This window comes from Hyla sarda, chromosome 2 (genome assembly GCF_029499605.1).
Source record: "Hyla sarda isolate aHylSar1 chromosome 2, aHylSar1.hap1, whole genome shotgun sequence".
Classification (NCBI taxonomy): Eukaryota; Metazoa; Chordata; class Amphibia; order Anura; family Hylidae; genus Hyla; species Hyla sarda.
Window position 1 is genome coordinate 3,604,111 of NC_079190.1, and position 25,030 is coordinate 3,629,140.

The 25,030-nt window shown below is 45.8% G+C and overlaps 1 protein-coding gene across 4 annotated transcripts in view; it reads right to left on the minus strand.

Moving 5' to 3' along the window:
- Nucleotides 1-25,030, minus strand: part of LOC130358175 (NACHT, LRR and PYD domains-containing protein 3-like) — a 215,317-nt gene that overhangs the window by 44,984 nt on the left and 145,303 nt on the right. For all 4 annotated transcript variants that reach the window (XM_056561041.1, XM_056561042.1, XM_056561044.1 and 1 more), the window contains one exon: nucleotides 17,659-19,348. In XM_056561041.1, coding sequence (XP_056417016.1) covers nucleotides 17,659-19,348 — 1,690 coding nt within the window. The remainder of the gene's footprint in view (nucleotides 1-17,658; nucleotides 19,349-25,030) is intronic.

A 25,030-nucleotide genomic window follows, 5' to 3' on the forward strand; every position in this document is an offset into this window, starting at 1 on the left:
TAGAGAAGTGTACATGGGTGACAGAGGGGTGTAGAGGAGTGTACATGGGTGACAGAGGGGTGTACATGGGTGACAGAGGGATGTAGAGGAGTGTATATGGGTGACAGATGGGTGTAGAGGAGTGTACATGGGTGACAGAGGGGTGTAGAGGAGTGTACATGGGTGACAGAGGGGTGTAGAGGGGTGTACATGGATGAAAGAGGGATGTAGAGAAGTGTACATGGATGAAAGAGGGGTGTAGAGGAGTGTACAGAGGGGTGTAAAGGAGTGTACATGGATGAAAGAGGGGTGTAGAGGAGTGTACAGAGGGGTGACAGAGGGGTGTAGAGGAGTGTAAATGGGTGACAGAGGGGTGTAGATGGGCGACAGAGGGGTGTAGAGGAGTGTACATGGGTGACAAAGGGGTGTAGAGGAGTGTACATGCTTGACAGAGGGATGTAGAGGAGTGTACATGGGTGACAGAGGGGTGTAGAGAAGTGTACATGGGTGACAGAGGGGTGTAGAGGAGTGTACATGGGTGACAGAGGGGTGTACATGGGTGACAGAGGGATGTAGAGGAGTGTATATGGGTGACAGATGGGTGTAGAGGAGTGTACATGGGTGACAGAGAGATGTAGAGGAGTGTACATGGGTGACAGAGGGGTGTAGAGAAGTGTACATGGGTGACAGAGGGATGTAGAGGAGTGTACATGGGTGACAGAGGGGTGTACATGGGTGACAGAGGGATGTAGAGGAGTGTATATGGGTGACAGATGGGTGTAGAGGAGTGTACATGGGTGAAAGGGGTGTAGAGGAGTGTACATGGGTGACAGAGGGGTGTAGAGGAGTGTACATGGGTGACAGAGGGGTATAGAGGAGTGTACATGGGTAACAGGGGTGTAGAGGAGTGTACATGGGTAACAGAGGGGTGAAGAGGAGTGTACATAGGGGTGTAGGGAGGTGTACAAGGGTGACAGATGGGTGTAGAAGAGTGAACATGGGTGACGGGGGCATAGGGGGTGACAGAGGGGTGGACAGGGGTGACAAGGTGGTAACAGAGGGGTGGACATGGGTGACAAGGATGTGGTCACGAGGTGGACAATGGAGGGTGAACATGGGTGACAGGGATGGACAGAGGTGACAGAGGGTTGGATGGGGGGGTGGACATGGATGACAGGAGGGTGGACATGGGAGACAGGGGGTCAGAGGGGTGGACTGGGGTAACAAAGGGACAGATGGGTGAACAGGAGGGTGGACATGGGTGACAGGGTAGACTACGGAGGTAAACATGGGTGACAGGGATGGACAGGGGAGTGGACATGGCGAACATGGATGACAGGACGGTGGACATGAGTGACGGGACGATAGGAGGGTGGACATAGGTGAGAAGGGGGTGGACATGGGTGACAGGGGGGTGGACATGGGTGACAGGGGGGGTAAACATGGGTGACAGGGGATGTCAGGCCTAAGGCCTGATTATGGAAACATACCTGTGTTTTATTATTGCATGTGTGTATAAACTAAGACCTGGGGGGTGAGGGGTCATTCAGACGGTGTATCCTGTGTCTTTTGTATATTGCAGTTTATTGGGGGGGCCTGGCTGTGTGTTTACATAGTCTTTGAAGTCCTGCATATAATCAACCAGATAAGGGGCCAGGAAGAGAGATGCCCCCCTGGTGGGACCAGATGGGAGGGGGGAATGGAGTCCCTCCAAAAAGGAGATATATAATATGTAACAATGCTAGAGTCAGTTGTTAAGATCTGTGCCCCAAGCTGACAAGACCATCCTAAGAACAGCTGGAGACCCTCTCTCATGGACTGCTATAATATCAATGCTGTAAGAACTTCATTTTTACTTTTCTGAACTTGATTGCTAAACTCTTATATATATTCTTATACCTGTATGTCATTTGTTTATTTTTATGCATAGCACTGTGATACCTTTTATCAGATTACATTTTTAATTAATCAGCTCTGGTCTTTGATCTCTAAATATATGAGCTCACCTTTCTGAAGGCAGCTCGGGTGAAACACGTTTATCTAAGGGTTAATTTGGTGACTTGCTGGGACTAGTAGTGGATACCCAGAGGTCTGGCGGCTTTAACCCTTGCACCATCACACTCTCTCTAGCGTCTTAGCTGGACCGATGGGGTGTGATCGTGACAACTGGTGGCAGCGTCGGGATATGTTTAGAGATTTTTAGTGCTTGCTGGATTTTACCTGTAAGGAAATCTTAGCACTAAAAAGAAATTGCATACATCTTCTGGTGTGTAAATTCCAAAGACAGAGATCAGTACTGGTTTAAAAGACATACAAAAAGAGTGCAAGACAGTTCTGTCCTCCCCATCTCTTGTTTTACCTCCTCTGTCTCATCTCGGAAATATGGAGGCATATCGCAAGCAGTCCAAGCCTGCACTGGAGCTAATGTGCCAAGAAAAGGACATCCCTACTGCAGGAAAGAACAAGGAACAACTTATTGCTGATCTTGTGGAGTATGATGCCCGTGCAGAAGAGCTGAGTGACATGAGACAAAGTCCTACAGCTGGAACTGCCATCCAAGGACTGATATCTCCTGGGGAATACAACATTACTCCCCATCAGGACAGTACTCCACATGAGGCCTTGGACTCTTATATGCGGACTGCCTTACAACACCTTGGGAATGTGGATGCCAATATGAAACTCCAACTGCTTCTCCAGTACCAAACTGCAGAGAGAGAGGCACGAGTGGCAGAGAGAGAGGCGGCAGAGAGAGAGGCCCAGCGAAGGCAGGAACTGGAGGTTCTGAGGCTGAGAGGGGATGCAGTATCCGCATGGAGTGATGTGCAGGATCAAGGAGACCACAAGCCCCGCTTGGAACATTTCCCCATGTTGGAGAAAGATGGTGATCTGGATGTGTTCCTGAGGGGATTTGAAAAGGTTTGCCGGCAGTTCCATCTACCTAAGGAACAGTGGGGACGATGTCTAACCCCACGGTTGCGAGGGAAAGCTCTGGATGTGTTTGCTTCGCTTCCCTCTGAGAGTGACCAGGACTATGAGGCAATAAAATCTGCCCTGCTAAAAAGTTTTAATCTGACTCCAGAGGCTTATCGGAAAAAGTTTTGGACTTTGCAACAAAGTGCCACAGAAAGCTGCACTCAGCATGCAGGTCAGCTAAGGACTGCATTCAGGCAATGGACTGGGGGCCTACAAGTCACTACCTATGAGGCCCTGGAGGACTTGATGGTCCTGGATCAGTTTCTCCAAACACGGAGCTTTGAAGCCAGAGAGTGGATATTGGACCGCAAGCGCAAGACAGCAACGGAAGCAGCAGAACTTGGTGATGACTTCGCCAACAACCGGGCACCGACCGCAAAGCGTGGATCTGCACAAGCCGGAGCAAGTGCCTGGAGGGGAGCCACACACCCACAGAGCACCACCAGCAGCACCAAGCCAGCCGGAAAGTTCTTGCCATCAGCACCAAGAGCAACAGGAGCCACCTTGGGTCAGGGGGACACCCGCCGATGTTACAGATGCAACAATATTGGGCACCTGAGTGCCACTTGCCCCAACAAAAATAATTCTCCACCAGTAGCTGGAGGACACACAGCCGTTCTTCTGGTGTCCGGAGCGGTGGAGAAAAGAGCGGATAACCTGCAGAGTGTAACTGTGGGTGACCAGGTGAAAGTGGGTTTGCGAGATTCTGGAGCCTCCTTTACCTTCACCTGAAGTGGTGGATACAGGGGACATCATCCCTGGAAGAACCATGGCTTTAAAAGAAATTGGAGGTGTGCGGCCTGCTGTGCCCTGGATTGGGGTACAGGCAAAGGTTTGCGGGAGGTGGGGGTCTCTGAGGACATCCCTGTTAATGTTCTGCTGGGGAATGATTTGGGTCGGATGCTCTGTCATTATGCTCCAGAGGACACTACCTGCACACCGGATGGGCTAGGAGAGAGCCCTGTTCATTCTGAGGTACTGTGCGAGACTTTGGGAGACACTGTGAAATGTGTTAACTGGGAGGGGGTGCAGGGGATTGATAATTGTTTACCTGTGACTGAACCAGTAATGTTTTCCAAAAGTGGAATGGGGTGTATTGTGAAATGTGGTGACAATGCATTGCCAATGCCAAAACCTAGTGGAGATGGGCTAGGGGGAGGGGTTTGTGTGCCCCTGGTGACATGTAAGGATGAGGGACCAGCAGTCAGTGATATGTCCCAATCCTGTGAGCCTAAGGAGGAGGAGGAAAGGAGTGATAACCCTGTGTATGATGCCTGTATTGTTATGTCTGGAACTGAGGGGGAGGAAGGTAAACCCCATGGAGGCATACCAATGGTGGCAGTGGTAACGCATCAGCAGCATGCCAGGGCTGCAGCTTTAAAAGAAAGGGAGGATGGTGATGCAAGGGGCAAGCTGTGTGACTTGCAAGCCCCAGCAGAGGAAGGTGGAGATGCTAGTTCACCTGGGGGAAATGTGCTCCCTGATACCACGAGATGGGGGCAGGGAAATGAGCATTTCCGGGAAGCTCTGCGCAGTGACCCTTCCCTTGAAGGGCTGAGACAACGTGCTGAACATACAGGTGTTGACCCAGAGGGGCATAGGGTATATTGGGAAAATGATATCTTGTACTGGGAATCCCTTTCCAAAGGCATGCTAGGGGCCCAGGAGAGAGAAAGGCAGTTTGTGGTTCCTAGGCAGTACAGGAAAGAGCTGCTGAGGTTGGCCCATGAGACCCCCCTGGCAGGACATTTGGGAGTGGCCAAGACAAAGTCCAGGTTGGCTCACAATTTCTACTGGCCGGGTATGGGTACTGCTGTTGCCAATTATTGTAGATCTTGTCGGGTCTGCCAGAGGGTGGGTAAGTCCGGGGATGTTACTCGTGTTCCCCTAGTGCCCCTACCAGTCATATCTGTACCCTTTGAATGAGTGGCAGTGGATATTGTGGGACCTCTAGCTATACCCAGCAGCACAGGGAAACAATTTATTCTCACTGTTGTAGATTATGCAACTAGGTACCCTGAAGCTGTTGCCTTATCCTCTGTCCGAGCAGATAAGGTGGCATATGCACTGATCAGTATTTTCTGCAGGGTAGGGTTCCCCAAAGAAATGCTCATTGATCAGGGCACCCAGTTCATGTCCAATCTCATGCAAAGCCTCTGTAAAAAGGTGAATGTACAGCACTTGGTAGCAAGCCCATACCACCCCCAAACAAATGGTCTCTGCGAGAGGTTCAATGGCACCTTGAAACAAATGCTAAAAACATTTGTAGAATCGGAGGGCAGAGACTGGGAAAAGTATTTACCCCATCTGTTATTTGCTTACAGGGAGGTACCCCAAGAGTCTACAGGTTTCTCGCCCTTTGAGTTATTGTATGGTCGCAAAGTGCGGGGACCCCTAGATTTAGTTAGGGGAGAATGGGAAGGGGGGCTACATGCCCCTGAGACTTCTGTGGTGGAGTATGTTCTGAGATTCAGGGAAAGGATGCAGACACTGACTGGGCTGGTACAGGACAACCTCACAGCAGCACAGTCCAGGCAGAAGTCCTGGTATGATCACAATGCAAGGGACCGGGTCTATGAAGTGGGACAGAAGGGAATGGTTCTGAACCCCATCAGGCAGAATAAGTGGCAGGCGGCCTGGGAGGGTCCCTTTACCATTTTACGGTGCCTAGAACCCACCACATATGTAGTAGCCCTTGATGAGAAAGGTCAGAGGCAGAGACAGTACCACATTAATATGGCATACTATGACCCTGAGGAGGTGGTACTCAGTGTATGTAGTGCACCAGAGGAAGGGCTGGGTAGTGATCCCCTACTGGACCTAGTGGAGGAAGCTAAGAGCCAGGGATCCCTTCAGGATGTGGAGATCAATCCACAGCTCTCAGATGAAAGGAGGAGGCAGCTTAATCAGGTACTAGGCCCCTTCAGTGCCACCTTTACTGGGAGGCCTGGGCGAACTACTCTAGCCACCCACCATGTTGATACGGGGGCCCAGCCACCACTAAGACAGGTAGCCTACCGGGTATCCCCAGAGGTAAAAGCCCATATAAAGAAGGAGATCGAGGACATGTTAGAGCTAGGGGTAATTAAGAAGTCAAAAAGCCCCTGGGCCTCCCCAGTGGTGCTGGTGCCCAAAAAAGACAAATCCACTAGGTTCTGTGTGGACTACCGAAGGTTAAATGCTGTCACTACCTTTGATGCTTACCCTATGCCCAGAATAGATGAACTACTTGATCAGCTAGCAGGTTCCCAATATGTGACTATCATGGATTTAAGCCGAGGGTACTGGCAGATCCCTATGACCCCAGAGGCCCAGGAGCAGTCAGCCTTTATCACTCCCTTTGGGTTGTTTGAGTGCTGTGTCATGCCTTTTGGGATGAAAAATGCCCCAGCCACTTTCCAACGACTTGTTGATCAGCTGCTAGAGGGCCACAGGGAATACGCCGTGGCATACTTAGATGATATTGCCATATTCAGTAACACCTGGGAGGAGCACCTAAGTCACCTGGGCAAGGTGGTAAAGCAAATAGCTGAGGCAGGGCTTACCATAAAACCCGAAAAGTGTCAAGTTGGCATGACAGAAGTGCAGTATCTGGGGCATAGAGTAGGAGGAGGGTCCCTACGCCCTGAGCCCAGTAAGGTGGAGTCTATTATGGCCTGGCCAATTCCTAAGACCAAAAAACAGGTCATGTCCTTTTTGGGGACTGCAGGGTATTATCGTAGATTTGTCCCAGATTATAGTAAGATAGCAAAACCTCTCACAGACTTGACAAAAAAGAAGGTGTCCAAGCAAATTACCTGGACTGAGGATTGTGATAAGTCCTTCATTGCCCTCAAGACTGCACTGTCCAACTCTCCGGTCCTCCAGGCCCCAGATTTCAGTAGGAGGTATGTGGTACAAACAGATGCTTCCAATTTTGGTCTGGGGGCTGTTCTTAGCCAAGTAAACTCCAATGGAGAAGAACACCCCATACTCTACCTGAGTAGGAAGCTATTGCCTAGAGAAGTGGCCTATGCGGTCATAGAGAAGGAATGTCTAGCTGTGGTCTGGGCTTTGCAAAAATTACAGCCATACCTGTACAGCAGGGACTTTACTGTCTGATCACAACCCTCTACATTGGTTGGACAGAGTGTCCGGTAACAATGGTAAACTGCTTCGCTGGAGTCTTATCCTCCAACAATATCATTTTACTGTCCAATACAGGAAAGGAAGCCTGCATCAAAATGCCGATGGATTATCGCGTCAGGGAGAAATAGATGGTTAATGGAAACAGATCTATCAGCCTGGAAGAGGCGAGATCTCTCTGTCCCCATCTTAAGGGGGAGGTGTCAGGCCCAAGGCCTGATTATGGAAACATACCTGTGTTTTATTATTGCATGTGTGTATAAACTAAGACCTGGGGGGTGAGGGGTCATTCAGACGGTGTATCCTGTGTCTTTTGTGTATTGAAGTTTATTGGGGGGGTCTGGCTGTGTGTTTACATAGTCTTTGAAGTCCTGCATATAATCAACCAGATAAGGGGCCAGGAAGAGAGATGCCCCCCTGGTGGGACCAGATGGGAGGGGGGAATGGAGTCCCTCCAAAAAGGAGATATATAATATGTAACAATGCTAGAGTCAGTTGTTAAGATCTGTGCCCCAAGCTGACAAGACCATCCTAAGAACAGCTGGAGACCCTCTCTCATGGACTGCTATAATATCAATGCTGTAAGAACTTCATTTTTACTTTTCTGAACTTGATTGCTAAACTCTTATATATATTCTTATACCTGTATGTCATTTGTTTATTTTTATGCATAGCACTGTGATACCTTTTATCAGATTACATTTTTAATTAATCAGCTCTGGTCTTTGATCTCTAAATATATGAGCTCACCTTTCTGAAGGCAGCTCGGGTGAAACACGTTTATCTAAGGGTTAATTTGGTGACTTGCTGGGACTAGTAGTGGATACCCAGAGGTCTGGCGGCTTTAACCCTTGCACCATCACACTCTCTCTAGCGTCTTGGCTGGACCGATAGGGTGTGATCGTGACAGGGGAGTGGACAGGGGTGACATTGGGGTGGACATGGGTGACGGGGGTGGACAGGGGTGACAGGAGGGTGAACAAGGGTGACAGGGGGGTGGACAGGGGTGACGGGGGTGGACAGGGGTGAAAGGAGGGTGGACAGGGGTGACAGGGGGGTGGACAGGGGTGACAGGGGGGTGGACAGGGGTGACAGGGGGGATGAACAGGGGTGACAGGGGGGTAGACAGGGGTGACAGGAGGGTGAACATGGTGACAGGCGGGTGATCATGGGTGAACCCTTTTAGCGCGAGGCCTCTGCCCAACAACCCTGTTACCCATGTACACCTCTGTCACAACCTATGCCCCCCTGTCACACATGTATACTCTTCTACACCCATGTACACCCCTCTGTCAACCCCTACGCCCCCTATCACCCATTTACACCCCTGTCAACCCCTACATCCCCCTGTCACCCATGTACACTCCTCTACACCCCTCTGTTACACATGTACACTCCTCTACACCCCTCTGTTACACATGTACACTATTCTATACTCCTCTGTCACCCATGTGCACTCCTCTACACCCCTCTATCACCCATGTACACTCCTCTACACCACTCTGTCACCCATGTACACTCCTCTACACCCATCTGTCACCCATGTACACTCCTCTACACACCTGTGACACATGTACACTCCTCCACATCCCTCTGTCACCCATGTAGACTCCTACATCCCTCTGTCACCCATGTACACTCCTCCACATCCCTCTGTCACCCATGTAGACTCCTACATCCCTCTGTCACCCATATACACTCCTCTACACCCCTCTGTCACCCATGTACACTCTTCTACACCCTATGTCACCCATGTACACTCCTCTACACCCCTCTGTCACCCATGTACACTCCTCTACACCCCTCTATCACCCATGTACACTCCTCTACACCCCTCGGTCACCCATGTACACTCCTCTACACCCCTCTGTCACCCATGTACACTCCTCTATACCCCTCTGTCACCCATGTACACTCCTCTACACCCCTCTGTCACCCATGTACGCTCCTCTACACCCCTCTGTCACCCATGTACACTCCTCTACACCACTCTGTCACCCATGTAAACTCCTCTACACCCCTTTGTCACCCATGTACACTCTTCTACACCCCTCTGTCCTCCATGTACACTCCTCTACACACCTGTCACCCATGTACACTCCTCTACACCCCTCTGTCACCCATTTACACTCCTCTACACCCCTCTGTCAGCCATGTACACTCCTCTACACCCCTCTGTCAGCCATGTACACTCCTCTACACCCCTCTGTCACCCATTTACACTCTTCTACACCCCTCTGTCCTCCATGTACACTTCTCTACACACCTGTCACCCATGTACACTCCTCTACACCCCTCTGTCACCCATGTAGACTCCTACATCCCTCTGTCACCCATATACACTCCTCTACACCCCTCTGTCACCCATGTACACTCTTCTACACCCTATGTCACCCATGTACACTCCTCTACACCCCTCTGTCACCCATGTACACTCCTCTACACCCCTCTATCACCCATGTACACTCCTCTACACCCCTCGGTCACCCATGTACACTCCTCTACACCCCTCTGTCACCCATGTACACTCCTCTATACCCCTCTGTCACCCATGTACACTCCTCTACACCCCTCTGTCACCCATGTACGCTCCTCTACACCCCTCTGTCACCCATGTACACTCCTCTACACCACTCTGTCACCCATGTAAACTCCTCTACACCCCTTTGTCACCCATGTACACTCTTCTACACCCCTCTGTCCTCCATGTACACTCCTCTACACACCTGTCACCCATGTACACTCCTCTACACCCCTCTGTCACCCATTTACACTCCTCTACACCCCTCTGTCAGCCATGTACACTCCTCTACACCCCTCTGTCAGCCATGTACACTCCTCTACACCCCTCTGTCACCCATTTACACTCTTCTACACCCCTCTGTCCTCCATGTACACTTCTCTACACACCTGTCACCCATGTACACTCCTCTACACCCCTCTGTCACCCATGTAAACTCCTCTACACCCCTCTGTCACCCATGTACACTCCTCTACACACCTGTCACCCATGTACACTCCTCTACACCCCTTTGTCACCCATGTACTCTCCTCTACACACCTGTCACCCATGTACACTCCTCTACACCCCTCTGTCACCCATGTATACTCCTCTACACCCCTCTGTCAACCATGTACACTCCTCTACACCCCTCTGTCACCCATGTACACCCATCTGTCACCCATGTACACCCCTCTACACACCTGTCACCCATGTATACTCCTCTACACCCCTCTGTCAACCATGTACACTCCTCTACACCCCTCTGTCATCAATGTACACTCCTCTACACCCCTTTGTCACCCATGTACTCTCCTCTACACACCTGTCACCCATGTACACCCCTCTACACACCTGTCACCCATGTATACTCCTCTACACCCCTCTGTCACCCATGTACACTCCTCTACACCCCTCTGTCACCCATGTACACTCCTCTACACCCCTCTGTCACCCATGTACACCCCTCTGTCACCCATGTACACTCATCTACACCCCTCTGTCATTCGTGTACACATTTCTACACCCCTCTGTCACCCATGTACATTCCTCTACACCCCTCTGTCACTCATGTACACTCCTCTACACCCCTCTGTCACCCATGTGCACTCCTCTTCACTCCTCTGTCACTCATGTACTCTCCTCTATACCCCTCTGTCACCCATGTACACTCCTCTACACCCCTCTGTCACCCATGTACACTCCTCTACATCCCTCTGTCACCCATGTACACTCCTCTACACCCCTCTGTCACTCATGTACACTCCTCTTCACCCCTCTGTCACTCATGTACACCTTTCTACACCCCTCTGTCACTCATGTACACCTTTCTACACCCCTCTGTTACCCCTTTACACCTATACGCCACTGTATTCCTCTTCACTTGTAAGAGGGGAATCTGGAGGCTGATACTGGTAAAGTGAGGAGCCTAATAGATTTGTTTTGCAGGTTTAACGGTGAAGAACGGTGGCTGGAAGAAATCATTATGCTGACACGGAGAAGAGAAGGGAACGATGCTGATTTTAGAAGAGGTCACCTGTGAGCAGTGTAATCTACATAGCCAACAGATAAATTGGCGTTGGGCATTGCGGCTGTAAACCCCCCCCCCCCCCTTTTTTTTCTTTTGTTGCTCGTCAAAATCAGTAGGGGTACCCCGAGGGGTTACCTGAGCGGAAAAAGATTGGGAGCCACTGTACTATATAAATGTTTGTCTTACTGTGGAAGTCTACAACTATCTTGCTGTGGAAGTCTAGAGAAGTGAAGTCATAAAACAACTGACAGCTCCTGATAAGATCTGAGAAACACTGAAGATGTTAACCTCTTCCTTACCATTTGTCAGCACACTATGTGGCTATTACATAACATGATATAATATGGACAAATAAACAGTTCAGTGTAACTTTATGTAAGATAAATACTGAGCAAAATATAGCACGTTACCATTGAGCCAAGTTTCATAATTTTGTATATAACAGTGTGCATGGTACAGGCATTTTAACCCCTTAAGGACTCAGCCCATTTTGGCCTTATGGATGCAACCAATTTTATTTTTGCATTTTTGTTTTTAAATCCTCGCCTTCTAAAAATCATAACTCTTTTATACTTTCATCCACAGACTAGTATGAGGGCTTTTTTTTGCAACCAGTTGTCCTTTGTAATGACATCACTAACATTACCATAAAATGTTTCGTTTTCCCGCCATACAATTTACAGAAAAAAATGCCATGTTTTATTTTTTTTCTGTAGGTTAATAGAAATAAAATTATACCCATGATTACATACTTTTCTATTATTTTACCGCTTTAAAAAAATCTCAAACTTAACAAAATTAGTGCTTTTAAAATCCCTCTATTTTGATGACCTATAACTTTTTCATTTTTTCGTATAAGGGGCGGTATGAGGGCTAATTTTTTGCGCCGTGATCTGTACTTTTTATTGATACCCCATTCGCATATATTAACCTGTTAACTAATTTTTGAATATTATGTGACAAAAAAGCAGCAATTTTGGACTTTTTTTTAACGTTTACGCCATTCACCGTACGGGATCAATAACATTATATTTTGATAGTTCGAACATTTAACCCCATAATGATGGACCCATTTTTACCTTAATGACCAGGCTCTATTTTTTTAAATTTGACATGTGTCTCTTTAAATGGTAATAACTTTAGAACGCTTTTTCTGAGCGGAGCGATTCTAAGATTGTTTTTTCATGACATATTGTACTTTATATAAGTGGTGGGTTTCTGTTGACACATGCAGCATTTTTTGTGAAAAACTCCAAAATGTTGTGAAAAACTGGAACATTTCTGGAATTTTTTTTTTCTTCATGGTGTACACTGTGTGGTAAAAGTGATGTTATATTTATTCTGTGGGTCAGTACGATTATGGTGATACCCATTTTATATCTCTTTCTTTGTTCTTATTCCTTTTTCTGAGCAAAATTATTTTTCTGCCATTTATTTTCCAACAACCGTAACTTTTTTATTTTTAGTCCGACGCCATTGAAAGTGTAAATGATGGAAATAAAATCTAACTTTTGTTGACATATTATAAGAATGTCTAATCTGTAATTTGATGCCTTTTGGAGATTCTTTATGCACATTAATGAAAATTTTTACCTTGGGTGCCCAAACTTTTGATCCCCACTGTAACCTCTAACATAAAATGCAGCTGCCCTGACCCTTTAGGTGTTTCACAGAAATAGCAGCAAAGTGGAGGAGAAAAGTCAAAATATCCATTTTTTTTTTAACACTAACATGTTCTAGTAGCCTTAAAGTTCCATTTTACAAGAGGCAAAAGGAGAAAAAGCCCCACAAAATTTGTAACCCATTTCTCCTGAGTATGGAAATATCCAGTACGTGGATGTTAAGTGCTGTGCAGTTGTACATTAGGGCTCAAAAGGGAAGGAGCAACATTTGGCTCTTGGAGAGAGAATTTCGCTGGAATAGTTTTTGGGAACCATGTCGCATTTACAAAGCCCCCATGGTGCCAAAACAGCAGAAACACCCTACATGTGACTCCATTTTGGAAACTACACCACTCAAGGAATATAATAAGGGGTGCAGTGAACATTTACACCCCACTGGCAACAGTATTTTGCATGCGTCAAGCTGCCACCTCGACACGTCATTCGCAATCTCCCAGTAGGAGAATAGATCAGAGCTAAGAGAGCCTCATCTGATAAACAAGCTTATGTTAACACCCATTCAGACATGACTACACTGCTCAAAAAAATAAAGGGAACACTTAAACAACAAAATGGCCCTAATTTACTAAGAATGTCGGGTTATTTTCAGGGTGTTTTTTTTCCCCCCCGAATATTTTTCCTCACATGTATTTATCAATGTTTCACACATCGCATGATATTAAATTCTGTCGCCCAGGGAAAAAAAAGTGTCGCACAGGAAAAATAAAGTGTAAAGCAAATAAATAAAGCAAAGTAACTCTGCACCAGGACGTAACTTTACATTCATGGTTGTTGGGTTAACAAACAAAAAGTAAATAAATAAATAAAGGAAATGGAAGCCAACATTCAGGGAAAAAAAAGGAGAAATTCCCACCCCCCCCCAAAAAAAAATTTATATAAAAAGCAACTAAGGGGACAAAGTAACAGGATTTTAAAAAATATTTAAAAAAAAACACACTTTTTAATAGATTCCCCACACCTCAAGGCAGTCAGGTTTTAAAGTTCAGTATTTCACAATTTTTCTGGAGGGTTTTAAAATACAACTGTCGAGTTTTCAGGAAAATGTCGGGAATACGCCCCTAATTATGCAAACCACACCCCTTTAATCGGGTTAAAAAATACTCTGAGTAATTAGAAAACCGTCGGTTTTTACCAGTAAAATGTGTTGCACAAAGTGTCGCAGAGGACCCGATAAAAATGATCATGTTATGTAACTCCAAGTCAATGACCTTGGTGTGAAATCCCACTGAACACTGATTGACAATCAATTTCACATGGAACAGACAACAGGTGGAAATTATAGGCAATTAGCAAGACACCCCAATAAAGGAGTGGTTCTGCAGGAGATAACCACAGACCACTTCTCAGTTTCTATGCTTCCTGGCTGATGTTTTGGTCACTTTTGAATGCTGGCGGTGCTTTCACTCTAGTGGTAGCATGAGATGGAGTCTACAACCCACACAAGTGGCTCAGGTAGTTCAGCTCATCCAAGATGGCACATCAATGCGAGCTGTGACAAGAAGGTTTGCTGTGTCTGTCAGTGTAGTGTCCAGAGCATGGAGGCGCTACCAGGAGACAGGCCAGTACATCAGGAGACGTGGAGGAGGCTGAAGGAGGGCAACAAACCAGCAGCAGAACCGCTAACTCTGCCTTTGAGCAAGGAGGAGCAGTAGGAGCACTGCCAGAGCACTGCAAAATGACCTCCAGCAGGCCACAAATGTGCATGTGTCCACTCAAGCGGTTAGAAACAGACTCCATGAGGGTAGTATGAGGGCCCGACGTCCACAGGTGGGGGTTGTGCTTACAGCCCAACACCGTGCAGGACGTTTGGCATTTGCCAGAGAACACCAAGATCGACAAATTTGCCACTTGCGCCCTGTGCTCTTCACAGATGAAAGCAGGTTCACACTGAGCACATGTGACAGATGTGACAGAGTCTGGAGACGCCGTGAAGAATGTTCTGATGCCTGCAACATCCTCCAGCATGACCGGTTTGCCTGTGGGTCAGTAATGATGAGGGGTGGCATTTCTTTGGGGGGCCGTACAGCCCTCCATGTGCTTGCCAGAGGTAGCCTGACAGCCATTAGGTACCGAGATGAGATCCTCAGACCCCTTGTGAGACCATATGCTGGTGCGGTTGACGCTGGGTTCCTCCTAATACAAGACAATGCTAGACCTCATGTGGCTGGAGTGTGTCAGCAGTTCCTACAAGAGGAAGGCATTGATGCTATGGACGGGCCGCCCGTTCCCCTGAATCAGATTGAGCACATCTGGGACGTCTCGCTACATCCACCACAGACTGTCCAGGAGTTGGCGGATGCTTTAGTCCAGGTCTGGGAGGACATCCCTCAGGAGACCATCCTCCACCTCATCAGGATCATGCCCAGGCATTGTAGGGAGGTCATACGGGCACGTGGAGGCCACACACACTACTGAGCCTCATTGGGACTTGTATTAAGGACATTACATAAAGTTGGATCGGCCTGTAGTGGGGTTTTCCACTGTGATTTTGAGTGATTCCATATCCAGACCTCCAGGGGTTCATACATTTCATTTCCATTGATAATTTTTGTGTGATTTTGTTGTCAGCGCATTCAGCTATGTAAAGAGGAAAGTATTTCATATGTTTAGTTCATTCATTCACATCTAGGATGTGTTATCGCAGTGTTACCTTTATTTTTTTAAGCAGTGTAGAAGGCTAAAACATAGAGGTTATTCTAAAACAATTCTAACCAGAGCACAAAATATAGTTGAATCTAAAAATCGCAATGACCTCCTGTTCTGCCCTAGTTCACACAAGAAAAGTAACACAAATATTAAAAACAAAAATAAAAATAAACAACTAGTATTTTTGTGTAGTACGGAGTTCACCTAAATAGAAAAGATAATACGTAAACACTTACCTGTTTTATTTAAAGGGGTACTCTGCTGAAAACTTTGTTTTTAATCAACTGGTGCCAGAAAGTTAAACACATTTGTAAATTGCTTCTATTAAAATGTTTTAATCCTTCCAGTATTTATCAGCTGCTGTATGCTTCACAGGAAGTTCTTTTCTTTATGAATTTCCTTTCTGTCTGACCACAGTGCTCTCTGCTGACACTTCGGACCATTTGAGGAACTGCCCAGAGTAGGAGCAAATCCCAAAGGAAACCTCTACTGCTCTGGACAGTTCCTAAAATGGACAGAGGTATCAGTAGAGAGCACTGTGGTCAGACAGAAAATAACTTCCTATGAAGCATACAGCAGCTGATAAGTACTGGAAGGATTAAGATTTTTAGATCAAAGTAAATTACAAATCTGCTTAACTTTCTGGCACCAGTTGATTTAAAAAAAAGGTTTTCTAGTGGAGTACCCCTTTAAGAACAAAACTCTCAGTGAAATTCTTAAGCAGGGCATTAGGGGGGGGGGGGGTAGCAAAAAAAGGGCACTGTTTGGAATATGTTTTAACTGGATGAAGTAAAGATGTAGATTTTAATATTTTTATTAGGGAGCTGGATACCTCTTACTTTGTATAGTTAGGCCACAAACTCTACTATTGTTGTGTCTACCTTGGTTTTCAGTGTGATCCATCCGCCAGGCAGTGATGAGCGGCATAGGCCATATTCGAATTCGCGATATTTCGCGAATATAAGGACGAATATTCGTCATATATTCGCTAAATTAGCATATTCGTAATATTCACGTTTTATTTTCGCATTTGCGAAAATTAGCTTATGCGAAAATTAGCATATACAAAAATTTACATAAGCGGAAATTCGCAAATGCGAAAATTAGCATATGCAAATTTTCGCATATGCGCAAATTCGCGCACCAGTCTCACACAGTAGTATTAGAGTCTTCTTTACACCACACAAGCTGGAAGCAGAGAGGGATGATCACTGTGATGTGTACTGGGAAAAAATAAAAAAATAAAAAAACGAATATTCGTAATTACGAATATATAGTGCTATATTTGCGAATATTCGTGAATTCGAGAATATGCGATATTCGCGAATAAAATTCGCATTGCGAATATTCGCGAGCAACACTACCGCCAGGTACTGCAGTTGGTGAGGACAACATAAGAGTCCACCCTGGTAGACAAAGTGGACCTTGGCATACAAGTGTTGCACCTCAGATTTCAAAGAAGCAAGTTCCGCTTTGTATAAGTTCTCCAAGCAGGCCACATAGTTTTCCATATCTTCCCTTATGGGATTGCTTGATATGTTAACGCAGGTCCCATAACTCAGAGCAGCAGCATTAGACAACAGAAAAGGATAAGGGGAAAATTCTAGCCAGCAACTGTAATGGTTCTCTGGGGGAGGATTTAACACCTGAAGCTTGTATAATAGAGTCAGCAGAAGGGTCCTGACATATGTATTTTTCTTAAACAAAATACCTAGAGGTCCACCCTATTTTCCATAATGAGCCAGGTGCAAAGCCAAACAGTAGCAGCCTAGCATTACCACAGTGGCTAGGGCCATTTATTCTGGCTGCTGCCAGCCTAATATTATCACTAAAACCGCTACCATACTGTCCTCTCCTCTCCAGCATCTGTGCTTACTGCTGGCCAGAAGCAGAAAGTTTCTGGTGCAGAGCCGAAAACTTTCTGCTTTTGACTGGGAAACACAGTAGAAGTCGGCAATTGTCAAAAAGCTAACTCTGACGGTTGTGTTGACTTGCTGTGTAGTGTGCTTGTGTGTCTGGGGAAGGATCCCAGGGTTTTGCATACTGTGTCCTGCCTGGGGAATTTATTCCAAGTAATATCAAGCAGTGATCTGCTACTGATAGAACAAAATTTGTCTGAAGAAAACATTTTGTTGAGGTTTGGTCGAGACGGCTGAGCCAAACTTTTTTTTTTCCAGAATAATAATACCACATAAATATAAAATAGAATTAGTAATTACCTTAGGTCCTGCAGGTTATGTAAAGCTGGTTCCAGTTTCTCTAATCCTTCAGGGCTTAAGGAACATTCATTTAGAGAGAGTGCTTCTATATTTGTGCAGGTTTCTATGATAAATGATAACACTGTGCAGTTTAAAGCGGACATGTGAACATGAGAAAGGTTAAGTCTTCTGTATGATTGTAATGATTCCTGCACTAGAGGCTTATTCCGGGATTCAAACAGATAGAAGAATGTATTGAGAAGATGTTCCTCATGGTCTCTGCATTCCTTTTGTTTTTCTGAACTAAAGTTCTTCAGCCAAGTGATGACATCTATGGAGGCCTGAACTATTTGTTTGTCCAGGTATCCGGTTAGTATTGACCTGGTGGAGCCGTCTGATAGACCACACAGGAAACGGAGGAACATTTCACCACGTCCATCAGGATAGGATTTGGCTTTATTTAGTGATTCCTGTAACTTCTCAGGAGAATAATCCACATAATGCACCAAGGCAGAGAAGAATTCCTGAACAGTGAGATGTAAGAAGGAATAGGTCACAGGTTCCTCGGATTCTATCACAAAACTTGATAAGAGCTTTGACTTATTGTCCACATGGAAAGAACCCAGATCTCGATCATCAAAAATAATCCTGTGATTCATGACTCCATATTGTGCCATCCATCCGATGGACTGCAGGATCTTCTGAGCGTCACTTTTGTCCAGGCTGTGATTGGACAGAATGTTGGCGACAAATATGGCAAAGAGCTGCGTCACTGTTTTGGGTAATAATGACGCCGGCTGATCACTACTTGTCTGGAAGCTCCTGGATAATACTGTACAGATAATCCAGCAGTAGGACGGGAGGTAACAGAACGTGTACAATGTGTCATTCTGCTTCACATAAGTAAAAGCCTTTTCTGCCAGTTCAGGGTCCGAGAAGAAATGTTCAAAGTACGTCTGTCGTTCTTCTGGAAAAAACCCGGTGATTTCTACTATTCGCTGGAAAACGGTACAATCAATTGATGCCAGTCTGGTTGGGCGACTGGTCATAAGGACAGAACAACCATTCAGAAGAGACTTTCTCATCAAACTAACCACAATCTGACCACAATGTTGGGGCTGTCTAGGATTAGAGCACAAGTGATGGGATGTGAAATCCATTGTATGATTGCTTTCATCTAATCCATCAAATATGAAGAGAAGTTTCTCTGGATCTTGTAAGATGTTTCCAAGCTGCTGCCCCAGATGTGGGTATTGTTGGAGGATCATTGTCTCCAGACTAACCTCATCCAGTCTGTTCAGCTCTCGGAATTTGAAGAAAAAGACAAAAGAGAATCTTTGATAGAGAACGCCCCTCACCCAGTCATAGACAAACTTCTGCATCAGCGTGGTCTTCCCTACACCGGGCACTCCGCTCACCATCACCATATGTGGCACAAGTCTGGATCGGGGGCACCAGCGGAACATCTTGTTGGGGGAAATGCGCTGTAATTTATTTTGGGTCTCCTTTATATATTCCTCATGTCTTACCCCGGTCTCTATCAGCTCATTCTCAGAGCGTTCCCTAAACTGATCAGTGGAGACAATGATGAGGTTCACATAACGTGTAGACAATGGAAAACTTTCCTCTTCCTGGTTACATCTTGGAGGTTTGTTCTCTAGAAGTTTCTCCGTTTTTTCATATAAATGTTTCTTATGACAATTCTGGACATCTGTAGAGAACAGGAAAATAAAGGTCAAGATAAGAAGCTGAAACAAACTAGAATATATTGTACTGCGCTTTATTTCTGCAAACACAGATGGAATTCTGGGTCATTTAGCTCAGTAAATCTCCCAATGAGATACGGCAGCACATATGTAACAATTCTGCTGGAGACAGGTCTCTATTAGTAGATATGAACAAGACACCAGCATCTCCTCCATATTATAAAGCATATATCTGCCATTTCTTACCCGGCCTTTCTTTACCCTTGGGTGACTGTTCTCAGTTTGTCAGTCTGGTCTAAATTGTCAAAAACATATGACAGATCTATAAATAATTAGCAACATTTTCTATGGCTCCTTATAACCATATGAACAGGTGGACCGGTCATGTGATATTTAGGCAGGGAACGGTCACTTATGGTTAGAGGGGTCCACAGCCCACCAGACTGATCCAGCACTCCTGAATTTACTAAAGTCTATGCTTGCTAAAAAGCATAAACTGTAATGGAAATTTCCGCCAGCTATGAGCTTTAAGTTGGCGGTGATTTTAGGGAGGGCGCACAGGCACCCTCAGGTGTGAAGAGATTTCTATAGATACATGTACCTACATAAATCCAGCGAGCCTGTGCACTGGCAGGGGATTCATTTAGACCAGTGTGTGAGATGCTGGTCTTGATAAATTCCATCAAAATGTTATTTATCAACACAGGATTTTGGATTTATATAGTTTACGACAATATCATGGTCACAAGTTGACATTAGGACACTGGGCATCAGCCCCTGTATCCACTCTTATCATTCACCGATAGAAAAAAGATCATGAAAATAAAGTGAGAAAAAAATTTATATCAAAAAGTTCCTGCCACAAAAAACAGCAAGACAGGAAAGCCTTCAGACAGACATAAGTAAACTACAGTCTCTCCATGAACAGCCATTGGCCAATCAACACTTTCATCCATTCACTGGACTTAGGCTAGGTTTCCACTTGCTTTTTTTCCATCAACAAAAAACTGAAAAAATACCACAACAAATGAGATAACTTTTTTCTGTGTTTTGGCAGTTTTTCTGGGGTCTTTGCTGATGTGTGGTCATTTTTGTACTTTGTGGAAGTTTTTCACTGCCTTTAGGGTACCACTCCATGGGTCGGATGGGTCTAAATTCTGACTAGAGTTGTTACCGTCTCGCGCGAAAAGCAGTGAACACATGGATTTGTTTTTAATAACAACAAACAGCAGAGAAGGGAGAAGTATCCCTCGCAGCAAACATGATCAAGAATCAGCTTTTGTAACAAAAGGCATAATGGATCAAGGTCCTACTGACTTAAAGTTAGCAAAAAAGAAAAAAAAATGGAGAAACATAGAGATCAATATCAATCCAGAGTGCCTCTAGAAAGGTGGCCACAGAGAAAGGGAAAAAGAGGGGGAGGGGGAGGGGGGGAAAGGGTTAAGGACACATATAGGAAAATGAAACACATAAAAGAAAAGACAAAACAACCACAAAAAATAAAGAAAAAAGGAGGGATAACAGTCCAAAAGAGGGGAAGGAAGGAAACAGAGAGAAGAAAAAAGAGGGGGCCAGGTCAACTGTAGGGGGAAAAAAAAGGAAAGTCAAGGGGGTTGTCTATCAGTGAATCTGTCCCAGGGGTCCCATGCAGAGAGAAACTTGGGGATTGTGTTATTCAAGGAGGCAGTAAGGGATTCAGGAGAAGGAATCTAACGCACCCTAGCCACCAGCTGGTCCGTTGACGGGGGCAATGACTGTTTCCAGTGCTTGGCAATTAGGGTTTTGGCCACATGAACAATGTGTAAAAAGAGCTTAAATGGGTTCTTGGCCAAAGCCCTAGTTGATACGTGTAAAAGGAAGACCATAGGGTCCAGGGGAACCCTCACCCCCAAAACTGTATGGATTAAACCCTGTACTTGCATCCAATAAGGGGACGACCAAAATATATGGAAAACATCACCCAACCCCACATCTCCAGCATTGAGGAGGGATATCTGGATTCAATCTATTAAGCAAGACAGGCGTATGATACCACCCCATGAGCATTTTGTATTAGGTCTCTTTATATGCCGTGCAAATAAACGCCTTAGCGGCCTGTTTCCAGGTCACCCGCCACTGAGGAATGGAGATGGTGACGTTAAGGGCTTCCTCCAAGTGGCCCATGTAACGGTGGGAAGGAGGGGATCTGTCCGGAGAAGATAGTAAGAAGGAGTAGATACTAGAGAGCAGTCACTTAGTCTGAGGTCCACCTCTGCACAACTTTTCGAATTCCGTAGGCAGGGAGACAGCTAGCACTGTTTGGATGACAAGTAGCGTCTAAGTCGTGTATAGTGAACTATCTCAGAGGAGGGGAGACTCCATCGTGCAACTAACTGATAAAAGGGGAAAAACGAGCAGGAGGAGGGGTCCACTACATCAGCCCAACAGAAGAGGCCTCTAGAGCCCCATTCCCAGACCATATCAGTAGTTAAGCCAGGAGAGAAGTCAGGGTGGTAGAGAAAAGATTGCAAAGGAGAGAAAGAGGACAGAAGTCGGAAGCACCTAGAGCAGTAGGTCCATACATATTGAAAGAACGACATTGGCTGTAAAAGGGGGGGTAGAGGGGAGGTGAGAGGAAACGTCCACAAGAGAGTTAGGGTGGATGGGAGCCAACCACAGTTTTTCCAATTCCATCCATTTACTGTAGGCATGGTAGGTAGACCATGCCACCAGATGGCACAAGTGTGCCGCCCAATAGTATTTAGTTACGACCAGGACACCCAGCTCCCCGGCAGATTTACTAGCTAGCATAACCAACATCGGGAAACGATGACGTTTGCCATCCCAGATAAATCGAAAAATAGCCGACTGAAAAGATCATAACCCAGCTAAAGGGAACCAAACCGGTAGAGTCTCAAAAAAGTATAACAGTTTAGGAAGAATAGTCATCTTAACCGCTGCAATGTGTCCAAAAAAGGAAATGTATTGTGACTTCCATTTATCCATAAGGGCAATAGAGGTGAAAAATTAGTGGCATACAAAGAGGAATAGCTACTGGAAAGGGAAACACCCAAGTATTTGATAGCAGAGAGAGACCATTCAAAAGAGTAATTGGCCTGTAGGAGCGTGATAATGGAGGGAGGGAGGTTAAGGGGCATACCGCAGATTTAGAGAGATTGACCTTATACCCAGGGGCACAGTTGGGTGGTAATGTACCTAGCTATTTACGGTATCCTGCCGTGTAGAAATTCTTTACTATGTTACCAGATGCAGGAAAGTAAGGCACAGGCAGGGTCCGAATTTAGGAATGAGTCTACTACATCATCACATGGAGAGGCATAACAAAGCCTGGATAGAAGTATACCTAGTCCACCAATGACTGCCGTCCGTTGGCTACAGTTACCATCAGTCCCCGCTATGCACAATCACGTGGCACAGAAGGTAGGCCACTCCACGCAGTTGTCTGTGTGCAGCACAGTGCATGCAGTGCAAAATTTGACAAAACTCAATCATTTAAGCTCCTGCTGTCCACTGTCTACTACCAGTCCCTGTAGTCCCCCATCACCCTTGCTGATGCAACTTCCAACCAGGCCTTGGCTGGCTTCAGAAAAAAAACTAATTTCCTAACCTCCTGCTGTATGCAGAATACTACTACCCACACTAGTAAACCACTACATCATCACCCTTGCTGGTGCAACCTCCAGCCAGGATTGGGCCACCTAGTCGCCAAAATTTGAATAAAAAAAATTTTTTTTAACCTCCTGCTGTATGCAGGATACTACTCTTTCTTCAGTAAAATACTATGCCATCATGGTTGCTAGTGCAGCCTCCAGCCAACCAGGCCTGGGCTGCCTAGCTTACTAAATTCACCAATAAAACATGTTTCTTAATCTCCTGCTGTATGCAAGATACTTCTCCTCCAGTAAACCACTATGCAAGCATCAGCCTTGCTGGTGCAACCTCCAGCCAGGCCTGGGCTGCCTTGTAGGGTTAAAATTCAAAAATCCAATCTTCTTAGAAATCCTGCTGTAGGCTACTACATCTTCCTTTAGTAAACCACTATGCTATGCCAGTTGCTAGTGCAACCTTCAGCCAGCCAGGCCTGGGCCGCCTGGCTGGCTAAGTTCATCAATAAAACAGGTTTCTTATCCTCCTGCTGTACACAAGCTACTACAACTTCTTTAAGCAAACCACCATGCCAGCATCAGCCTTGCTGGTGCAACCTCCAGCCAGGCCTGGGCTGCCTTACAGGGTTAAAATTCAGAAACCAAACCTTCTCCAAAATCCTGCTGTACACAGCCTACTACTAATAACTCTAGTCAACCACCATGTCAGCATCAGCCTTGTTGGTGCAACCTCTGCCAGGCCTGGTCAGCCTGGCTGAGGCAAAATTAAAAAATCTAATTTTCAAAATCCTGCTGTACGCAGTCTACTACTAGTAACTCTAGTCAACCACCATGCCACCATCAGCCTTGCTGGTGCAACCTTCTGCCAGGCCTGGTCCGCCTGGCTGGGGCAAAATTCTAAATTCTTTAAAATCCTGCCTTATGCAGCCACCTCCTGATGTATACTGGCTGACTAATACTAGCAACACCAATCCACCATCACCCTTCTTCCAGCTAGGCCTACACGTGCAAAACCCATTATCCCAAAAAACAGGGTGACTTTTGTATGAAATGCTGAAAAAATTATTTCTTCTTTACTAATTTTAAAAACACCAATTCTGTTGCTACTCTCAATAAAAAGGATAGTTGGAACACTTGGAAAAATCCATGCAGTCTTCTTCACTTGCCTGACTCAAAACCTGTTGCTACTCCCAAAAAAGAGATCATTTTTGGCATGCTTAGAAAAAGCCACTGTGTCTTCCAATACCTCTGTGTACACTGGCAGGCATACTTTATGCTGCTTTATTTTGGTGTGAATAAGCCTAAAAAATCACAGAACTGTAATAGTTACCATGGGTGGCATGTTGCCATAACTGAGCCCTATTGGTTGTGGACAACCAAGAATGAAATAGGCAGTGGAGGGCTACATGCAAAACTATATGAATCATCATGGGCACCTTGGGTGGCCTTGAACCTCCCGAGTCAGTTTCAGGAGGCCTAAGCTGGTGGAACAAAACAGCCTGAGGAGAAAGTGGAATATCTACGCCCCAATGGGTCCGTATGTGAGCCGGGACCGCTGTCCAGCACTGCACCGTTGACGAACACGTCCACACACCGTGCCATAAGTTTGTCTTACGGTCTGATGGTATAATAACCAGCAGTCCATTCTTCCCTCATACGTGCATACCATATATCTACATCTAAGTAGTGTACTATTTTGTACCTGTTAAACTGTCAAGGGCCTACATACAGTGAAAGGCCAGGGAAAGTAATCACCGCCTGGTGTTTTACATAAATACGTATTTTTAAGCGTACTTTAGCACATTTTCTGCCCTCATAAGTGCATACCACATACCTACAAGTAGTGAACTATTTTGTACCTGTTAATTTGTTAAGGGCCTACATACTGTGAAAGTCCAGGCAAAAGTAATCACCGGCTGGTGTTTTACGAAAATATGTTTTTTAAGCGTACTTTAATGCATTTTCTTCCCTCATACATGCATACCATATACCTACATCTAAGTAGTGTACTATTTTGTACCTGTTAAACTGTCAAGGGCCTACATACAGTGAAAGGCCAGGGAAAAGTAATCACCGGCTGGT